This window comes from Salminus brasiliensis, chromosome 10 (genome assembly GCF_030463535.1).
Source record: "Salminus brasiliensis chromosome 10, fSalBra1.hap2, whole genome shotgun sequence".
In the NCBI taxonomy this organism is placed as follows: domain Eukaryota; kingdom Metazoa; phylum Chordata; class Actinopteri; order Characiformes; family Bryconidae; genus Salminus; species Salminus brasiliensis.
In genome coordinates, this window is record NC_132887.1 from 41047635 (window position 1) to 41057436 (window position 9802).

At 40.3% G+C, this 9802-nt stretch overlaps 1 protein-coding gene across 1 annotated transcript; it reads left to right on the forward strand.

Annotated features, from left to right (window-relative positions):
* Positions 1-2557: 2557 nt before the first annotated feature.
* Positions 2558-7470, forward strand: LOC140564572 (cathepsin L-like peptidase). Its single transcript, XM_072690165.1, has 8 exons — positions 2558-2696; positions 3154-3296; positions 3637-3831; positions 4655-4846; positions 5264-5423; positions 5705-5813; positions 6334-6435; positions 7368-7470. The coding sequence occupies exons 1-7, from the start codon at positions 2597-2599 to the stop codon at positions 6431-6433; spliced, it is 999 nt and encodes a 332-aa protein (XP_072546266.1). The 5' UTR covers positions 2558-2596; the 3' UTR covers positions 6434-6435; positions 7368-7470.
* The last annotated feature ends 2332 nt before the right edge of the window (positions 7471-9802 follow it).

Here is a 9802-nt window from a genome sequence, read left to right on the forward strand (position 1 = left end):
GCAGATCTTGATCTTCAGACTGATGCAGATCTTTATCTTTAGGCAGATGCAGATCTTGATCTTCAGACTGATGCAGATCTTGATCTTTAGGCTGATGCAGATCTTTATCTTTAGGCTGATGCAGATCTTGATCTTCAGACTGATGCAGATCTTGATCTTTAGGCTGATGCAGATCTTGATATTTAGGCAGATGCAGATCTTGATCTTTAGGCCGATGCAGATCTTGATCTTCAGTGGTTGGTGTGGTGCAACAGATAACACCACCACCTGCCATTGTGTTACAACAACACCATGTGGGAGACCAGGGTTTGATTCCTGGTCTGGGTGACTGTGCTGCGCTACACCAATAAGAGTCCTTGGGCAAGACTCCTAACACTACATTGGCTCACATCTGTAATAGGACTAACCTTGTAAGTCACTCTGGATAAGGGCGTCAGCTAAATGTCATAAATGTAAATGTAGGCCGATGCAGATCTTGCATCTTTAGGCCGATGCAGATCTTGATCTTGATCTTTAGGCCGATGCAGATCTTGATCTTTAGGCTGATGCAGATCTTGATCTTTTGGCTGATGCAGATCTTGATCTTGATCTTTAGACTAATGCTGATCTTGATCTTGATCTTTAGGCTGATGCAGATCTTGATCTTGATCTTTAGACTAATGCTGATCTTGATCTTGATCTTTAGGCTGATGCAGATCTTGATCTTTAGACTGATGCAGATCTTGATCTTTAGGCTGATGCAGATATTGATCTTTAGACTGATGCAGATCTTGATCTTTTGGCTGATGCAGATCTTGATCTTTAGACTGATGCAGATCTTGATCTTTAGACTGATGCAGATCTTGATCTTTAGACCGATGTCTTTTTGCCATCATTGTTGGAACACAGACTTCCTCACAGAAGCTGAAGTAGAAGGTCACAGCGTCAGCACATTCATCTAGGTTGTTAGCTGCATGCTCAGACACGCTGAAATCAAAGTCTTTCATATAGGTATAATCCTCTTATCTCCACAACACAACTTTAAACTTTTTTTTTACTTTTAACAGAAGCCATTTTGGAGCTTTTTTATTGGTCCATTCTTCACGAAACATAAGGAACAACTTCCAGATTTAAATGACTGTTAAAAGATAAAAGACTGCTGCTGTCTTTGACGCTGTAGACCAGCATTTGAGATGCTTTCTCCTTTCCTTTCAAATGATGAAATGATGAATGGCACTGTTTCCTGATACAGGCTTTTGATTATGCACTTAAATCCGACTTAAACACAAATAATTTTTTTTTATTGAGGACCTGTTACTCCCGATGCCATAGACCACTGAAGTTATGTCATAATTTTCAGAACAATGAATATTTGAGTTTTAGGACCTAAATTGCCTCTGTTGAAGTTTTCATTTAAGTTTTATTCATTTAAGTATTCAATTATACAAAAAAAAAGATGAGTAGTCTGTGGTGCTTATTTATATTATAATATGATCCGGACGACAGTATTTGCTCAGTTTATGGTGAGCAATTTGTGGTAATCAGTTTGTGGTGATCAGTTGATCGGTTTGTGGTGATCGGTTTATGATGAGCAGTTTGTGGTGATCAGTTGATCGGTTTGTGGTGATCGGTTTATGATGAGCAGTTTGTGGTGATCAGTTTGTTGCAGGTTTAGTGCAGAGAAAAAAATTAGAAAACCTAGACCAGCTCAGGCGGCGCATGTATAAAAGGCCATTGTTGCAGACACTCACATTACAAACCCTTGCTTGAAGCCATACAGGTAAGTGCAAACACACACACACACTCTCAAACTACACAAAGCTACATTTCTGCTAAAACATTTAGTTCAAAGTAAGCTCTTCAGAAACAGAAGTAGAGAACAAGGTTAGGATTATTAGGGTCACTCTGAATTCTGATCAACAGCAACGTAATAATTCTAATTCTACTGGAAGGTGAGAGATATGACCTTCATACACTTCAAAAATATATATATTGATGAAAATATATTTCATCTGAATTTGGAATATTCATGATGCTCTCATTACTGAAGGTGAGTTGAGTTGTGTAACCATGGTTATCTCCACTGGATCACTAATAACCATTAATGCAAATGTAGAGATGGGATCACAGCATTGAGAATCAGGCCAATATTTTCCAAGATTTGTGATCTAGTCATCCTACAGTAGAAAGCTGTGGTAGATGTAGACATCTATTATGACATGTAAAATGTCTTAAAACGTTTAAGATGGTAATGGAAAGATGTAAGTAATGAAGAAAACATGGCGGACCTTCATTTCGAGTGGTCTCTTTAAAGACAAAACAATCATCAGACTCTCAGTAACATTCAGTAGATCCTCAAGAGACTTTTACTGGAGACTTCTATCTGAAGAGTCTGTAGACGTCTGATCTGTAGACGTTCAGCTGAGAGGTCACTGATCATCTAACAGCTCTAATACTGACCATCTCACCATCCTTTACCAGCTGCTGTATACCTGCTTTAGACCTGGATTAGGATTACATTTTGGGTTGAGGTCAAGATGAAATTTAAAATATTGCTTTTAAAGTAGAAAAGAACTTGTAATCTCTTTGAATCCCACACACTCGTACTCTTTACAGAATGAGGGTTCTGCTCGCTGTCGCCGCTCTTGTGGTCGTGGCCGGTGCAGCCAGTGTCTCTCTGGAGGAGCTGGAGTTCTACGCCTGGAAACTGGAGCATGGTGAGAAACCTACATTATAACGAGTTCAGCAGAGCACATTTTTATCTTTATTACAAAATCTCCATCTCCACCCAACAAATCTCCATCTCCACCCAACAAATCTCCATCCAACAAATCTCCATTCAACAAATCTCCATCCAACAAATCTCCATCTCCATCCAACAAATCTCCATCTCCATCCAACATATCTCCATTCAACAAATCTCCATCTCCATCCAACAAATCTCCATCTCCATCCAACAAATCTCCATCCAACAAATCTCCATTCAACAAATCTCCATCCAACAAACCCCCATCTCTACCCAGATTCACAACACCTTCCAACAGATCTCCTATGGAGAATCTGAGAATGATTAAATGTGTTGGAATGAACTCCTTAGATTTGTGTCTTTTGGATCATTGCAAACAAATTACAATGTATGTGTGTGTGTGTGTGTGTCTTACCTGTGTCTCTCAGGTAAGAGTTATGGGTCTGAGGAAGAAGAGGCTCAGCGTAAGATGATCTGGCTGACCAATCGTAAGCTGGTCCTGGAACACAACAAGCTGGCTGACCAGGGCCTGAAAAGCTACAGACTCGGCATGAACCACTTTGCAGACATGGTGAGAACACACACACACATACACACACATACACACACACACACACACACACACAAAGCACAGGCATTCTAGTCTATTGAGTATATTGAATGTATCTGGTTCAAATGAAGTGATTAATCTGATGAATGCTTTCTTTAGTTAGAAATGTGTTAGTTAATTAAATGTTGTGGTTTATAATTAAATATTAATTGTAACTCAGACCTAAAAAGGTGCTCGGTACTAATATTAGGTTTTAACACATTAATTACATTAATGCTCCAACCATCAGAGGAATCACAGTAAACTCTATATTATACAAAGACACAGTGTTTAAGCCCCCCTGCATCTCCCTCTCTAACAGGACAACCAGGAGTATCAGGCCATGTTCGCCAGCTGCCTGCAATCCTTCAACACAACCAAGACCCGCAGTGCAGCTACGTTTATCCGACAGCCAGGGGGCGCTGCTTTACCAAGCCGTGTGGACTGGAGGGAAAAGGGCTATGTGACTGCAGTTAAAAACCAAATGACCTGTGGATCCTGCTGGGCCTTCAGTGCGGTGAGTTTCAGCAGAAAGGAACAGAAAGGTGTGAGGGAGTGATAATAAGAGAGAAGGGTGAAAAATGACGTGGGACAATAAATAAAGACATCCACACCGAATTTTAGAAATGTTTGAGAACCTGAGTTTCAGTTTTCAATTCAGCCTTTGATTTGTAGAGTATCCACTAAAATTGAGGCTTGAGGAACACGCTTAGTTACAGGTATTCTGATTTATGCTTTTGGATTCAGTTAGTATTTTGCATAAAAAACAATGTTCTGCTAATTTGTCTGTCTGTGGTGTCTGTCCTTTCTCTAAAATGAGGCCTGGTTGGTCTTGGTGGAAATGCAAGACTAACCAAGCCTCTGATGTTTAAGCAGAACCAGGGAGAAACAGATCTTTAATGAAGGCCTTGGTTTCTGTGTTGTTGATCGTAGCTCTAGAATATCAGGCAGGAACTCACCTCTGTTTCAATTTAACAAAGACACGAGTAATAGCAGAACATTGCTTCCATGCATCTCTGTATACTTAGACTTAGGTGTCCAGATTCTTTGGAAAATGTAAGTTTTTTATCTCAGGTATCCAGTATTGTACACTATGTTCAAATAGCAGGTCTCCAAAACTCAATCTCACACACAGGGAGCAACCAAAAATATGGGAGAGTATCAGGCCCAGTGGTTGTGGTTTCTTTGCTCACTTCAGAATGTACCACAGAGAGACTGACCCACGACCCCTCTTCTGCCAAACAGAAAACCTGGAAAGAGGACAATTATTGATGTAGAAAATAAATCCTAAACTTTCTTATTCTCTCTTTCCCTCTATTTCTCCTCCACCCTCCTCTCAGACGGGGGCGCTAGAAGCTCAGATGTTCAAGAAGACGGGGAAGCTGGTGTCCCTGAGCGAGCAACAGCTGGTGGACTGCTCCGGGCGTTATGGGAACAATGGCTGTAGAGGCGGATGGGTGGAGAAGGCCTTCGCCTATGTCAAAGACAACAAAGGCCTGCAATCAGAAGACTCCTATCCTTATGAGAACAAGGTGACTGTAGTGCACTCAGTGATGAGTGGAGGAGTCAGGATTAAATAGTTCATTTTTAAATGGTCAATGATTTGCACTATTTTAAATATTAAAATTCAACAAAACCTCGCAGAGAAACCAGCTGAAGTGACGGAGACTTATCATTTCCTGTGCAGTTTTACGGTGAATTCTTCAGGAAATACTTCATCTGCAGAAAGACCAGCTATAAGTATTACTGAAGAAGTCCGTCAGTCTGTTAATCTGCTAAACTGGGCGGCATCGGTTTTTATTTTCTTTCACACAAATACTCACATCAGGCACATGAGTGTCAGCTATCAGTTGTTCGAATGCTAATGTTTACAGGAGACATTAGTTGGCCCCTAAACTAGAATGCTAGTGATATTACAGTGCATCCCCTTTCTTCACGTCTCTCCTCAGGAAGGGAAGTGCCTGTTTAATCCACAGAAAGTCAGCGCTACCTGCAGTGGATGGGGTTTCGTCAAAGATGAAAAGAAGCTGCAGGAAGCCGTGGCCTTAAAGGGACCCGTTTCTGTAGCCATAGACATCAGCCGAGACACCTTCCAGCTCTATAAGTCAGGTAACCCTCGAACCCCTTCGTGTTGTGGCACAGGCATATCCATAACCCATAATCAGAAATATGGGTAAACAGGCTGGCCAAGGGCATGATCAGACCATCACAGAAAGAAGTGAACTGTAAAGGTTTGCTGTTGCACCTTCCTGCAGCATAGCTAACATCTGTTTAGCATGTCTAAAAACTCACTGATTCACTAAAGGATTAGCTGATGTGTGTGTGTGTGTGTGTGTGTGTGTGTGTGTGTGTGTGTGTGTGTGGATCTTCTAAATGAACACTGATTGTAGGTGTGTATGAAGATCAATTCTGTAACAGCTCTAACCCGAATCACGCTATGCTGGCCGTTGGTTACGGGGCTGATGAGAAAGGACAGGAGTACTGGCTGGTCAAGAACAGGTAAAGGAAAAGGCCCACAAAACCCCCAACATCAATAAAAGCCTAGTCTAGTCCAGAATCCACTATGGATTGTTTAGTCTAAAATAATCAGATAATTCATAATCAACAGCAAATAATTAATAGTGGGTAAAACAAAATCAACGTGAATACTAAATAATTCATAGTGGATACTTAACAATTTACAGTAGATATTGAGTAATTTATGATGTATATTCAACAGATAATAGTAAGTACTTAATAATGAGCAAATGCTTTTAAATAATTCATAGTAGATTCTGAATTATTCATAGTGAATATAGTAAAAATAATTAAACATAGATACTGAATAATTCACAGTCATCAGTGACTCATTTACAGCAGATGCTGAATAACCTGTAGAGGATACTGAGTAATTCCTAGTACATGCTGTATAATTCATAGTGGGTTAATAATTGAATAGTACCAGCAGGTTAAAATGAGACTCTATCCAAACAGCATGAATGATCCAAACCTCCCTCACTAAGAGTGCTCTGTTCTGCAGCTGGGGTGTTCACTGGGGTGATATGGGCTACATCAAGATCTCCAGGAACAAGAATAACATGTGTGGAGTTGCCAAATATGGCTTCTACCCTCAGGTTTAAAGGTAAGCTTAATTTTAGGCGTTCCAGCCCTCCATTCATAAGGCCTGTGAGACGTGTGGGACGTGTGAGACGTGTAAGACGCTTGTTATTTTTTATGCAGTGTCAATGTCAATAAAAAAGTTAAAGAAAAGTGTATTAAATTGTATTTTAAACACACTGAGATTTTGTCTTAGCATGTTGTTAATATAGACTAGTATATGTATAATATTAAGATTTATTAAATGCTTTGACCACACTTAAAAATAATATATAATAATATACATTATTTATTATAATAAATACATTACTGTGAAGTTTACTTAATGCTTAACATTTTAATACTATACACAAACAAAACAGGACAAAAGTGCATCGGTGTTAAAAACAGGTGGATCTTATGATAAAAAAGATCAAGGGTCTGCTCATGTTTTTGTGTAGGACCAGACATAGTGTCAGACTGCAGGCCTTTTGCCGAATATTAGGAGCTGGAGCTAGCGTGTCCACCTCCAATCCAACAGCTAGATAAAAAGGGTCAACCAGGACCTGGCAGGGGGCTTGCAGAACTCTCCGGTCTGCTGTAGCCCTGCAACACAGGCCAAAAACTCTCATTTCAAACAACAAACACATGAGTAGGAACATCAGTCACACATCACTCATGTTCTATCCGTAATTGTAAGTTCTTACTGATCCAAACTGTGCTTTAAATAAGCCAGTCGAGCTGTTTTGACTGTGAAATTGCGTATCACAGTTCCCAGTACTTTACTTCAGTGATCTGTCAGGCCTTCTGGTGTTGGTAAGCCGTCCAGTGCAGTCCTACTTTTTAATAATGTACTAGGTTTTTGATAAAGTCATAGAACTAAAGTTTCTGCTTCATGACCCTGTATATTTAACAACATTAAATACTTTCATTCAATGCAGTGAACTAATGTTTTCATTAAATGATGTTTCTCTACAGATTTGGAGAATGGCCTCAGGCAGATCTTCAGCAGTTCTAAAAAACAAGCTGTTTTTACATGTATTGCATAAAAATAAAAATAAAAAAACTCTGCATTCAAAAATGCCTTCTGATATCTTCACTTCTCAAAGATCATTAATCACAAAAGCACGGGTAGGCCAAAGACAACCAACACTGCTAAGGCAGAAGAATCCTCACAATGGTAAAGATGGTAAAATCCTCAAACCCCAATCCGACACACCAGAAACTGCCTTCAGGAGGCGGGTGTGAATTTGTTGGAGACGATTATGCGCAGAAGATTTCATGAACAGAAATGCAGAGGCTACATCATAAGATCCAAACCACTAAACCGAATGGCCAGAATACAATCTGCAAAAAAAAAAAGTTCTTAAGAGAGCTGCAGAATTCTGAAAAATGTGGACAGATAAGACCAGGATTACCCTGTAACAGAATGATGGTAAGAGCAACGTGTGGCCTGCCTATGATCCAAACACACAACCTCGTCTGTGAAACATGATGGGTGCCATGGTTTGGGCATGCATGGCTGCCATAAGTGGGGTCACAGTTATCTTCATTGATGATGTAATGGCTGAAGGCAGCAGCACGATAAAATCTGAGGTATAGAGGAACAGCTTTTCTGCTCAGGTTCCAGCATGGTGCTTCATCCTACAGCAAGATAATGATCCTAAGCATACTGCCCAAGGCAGTACAGAGGCTGAAGATGGCTGCATTAGAGGCTTGACAAAGCATGACCAGAGAAAATACTGTGGTTCTTCATGAGAAAGGGCAGTTGTCCTGTGATATCTTGGTGGTCTCTTACTCTGGGTTATAATAAAATTTGTAATGTACATTTAAGGCATTTAGCAGACGCTCTTCTCCAAATCGACTTACAGAAGTGCTTCACTGTTTTCTGAAGAATAAGAGGCGTCTGTGTTTTTTTAGTAGACCAGCGTTTGAGGGCAGGAGTGCATTCAAACTTAATTCTGCAATGTTTTTGATATCAACTGCACATTTTAATGTAGGCTGTAATTATCATTATTTTACAGTTACAATTACAAAGGCATCTTGTAATTTTGCTTTGCTAGCTGGCTAGGTCCATGCATACCATGCTAATGTAACGATGCTTCTATACTTAGTTGGATCAAACACAAGATAATATGGAGTTACACTGTTAGTTAGATGTACGTAGCTCTAAAGAGGGGGAGATATATGTTAAGTGGTAGCCAACCAACCACCTTTTTACTCCACCCTGTTACGCCACAGGGAAGTGAAGATGTCGTTTCACAGTTATGTACTTTTAAGGTGTCTTTTCTTTTAGACAGTTTGGCCTAACCTGTCTTATTTCAGGAAGCGTGTGACCACAGTACCACGTGTCACTTCAACCACTGTTGAAGTCACTCTCTCACGTCCTTCTCCCACCAAGCCCCCAACACCATCTTCATCTCTCAACATCTTGAAAACATCTCCAAAAAAAGCAGAGTGTAGAAGTACGCAACACAGACAAGAGCTGTTGAAACAGGAGGCTGACTGATCACTGTGGCTCCTCTGCTGTAATGTTCCCACTGACTACAACTGTTTCCCACACCTACAGTAATGCGTCTGTCTGTTTATCTATCTGTCTGTCTATCTGTCTGTCTATGTCTGTCTTTCTGTCTATCTATCTATCTACACACATGGACAAAATTGTTGGTACCCCTCGGTTAATGAAAGAAAAACCCACAATGGTCACAGAAATAACTTGAATCTGACAAAAGTAAATAAAATAAAAATTAATAAACTAATAAAAAAAGGCCTGGACAGAAATGATAGTACCCTTAACTTAATTTTGTTGTACAACCTTTTGAGCCAATCACTGCAATCAAATGATTCTTGTAACTGTCAATGAGACTTCTGCACCTCTCAGCAGGTATTTTGGCCCACTCCTCATGAGCAAACTGCTCCAGTTGTCTCAGGTTTGAAGGGTGCCTTTTCCAGACGGCATGTTTCAGCTCCTTCCAAAGATGCTCAATAGGATTTAGGTCAGGGCTCATAGAAGACCACTTCAGAACATTCCAATGTTTTCCTCTTAGCCATTCTTGGGTGTTTTAGCTGTGTGTTTTAGGTCATTATCTTGTTGCAAGACCCACGACCTGTGACTGAGACCAAGCTTTCTGACACTGGGCAGCACATTTCTCTCCTGAATCCCTTGATAGTCTTGAGTTTTTATTGTACCCTGCACAGATTCAAGACCCTGTGCCAGATACAGCAAAGCAGCCCCAGAACATCACAGAGCCTCTTCCATGTTTCACAGTAGGGACAGTGTTCTTTTCTTGAAATGCTTCATTTTTCCGTCTGTGAACATAGAGATGATGTGTCTTGGCAAAAAGTTCCATTTTTGTCTCATCTGTCCATAGGACATTCTCCCAGAAGTTTTGGGGCTTGTCAACATGTAGTTT

Bases quoted from the DNA above. Each gene is read 5' to 3' on its own strand.
- LOC140564572 (XM_072690165.1), top strand. From the start codon at position 2,597: ATGAGGGTTCTGCTCGCTGTCGCCGCTCTTGTGGTCGTGGCCGGTGCA. The intron at 2,697-3,153 runs GTGAGAAACCTA...TGTGTCTCTCAG, and splicing joins CGCCTGGAAACTGGAGCATG to GTAAGAGTTATGGGTCTGAG. The intron at 5,424-5,704 runs GTAACCCTCGAA...CACTGATTGTAG, and splicing joins CTTCCAGCTCTATAAGTCAG to GTGTGTATGAAGATCAATTC.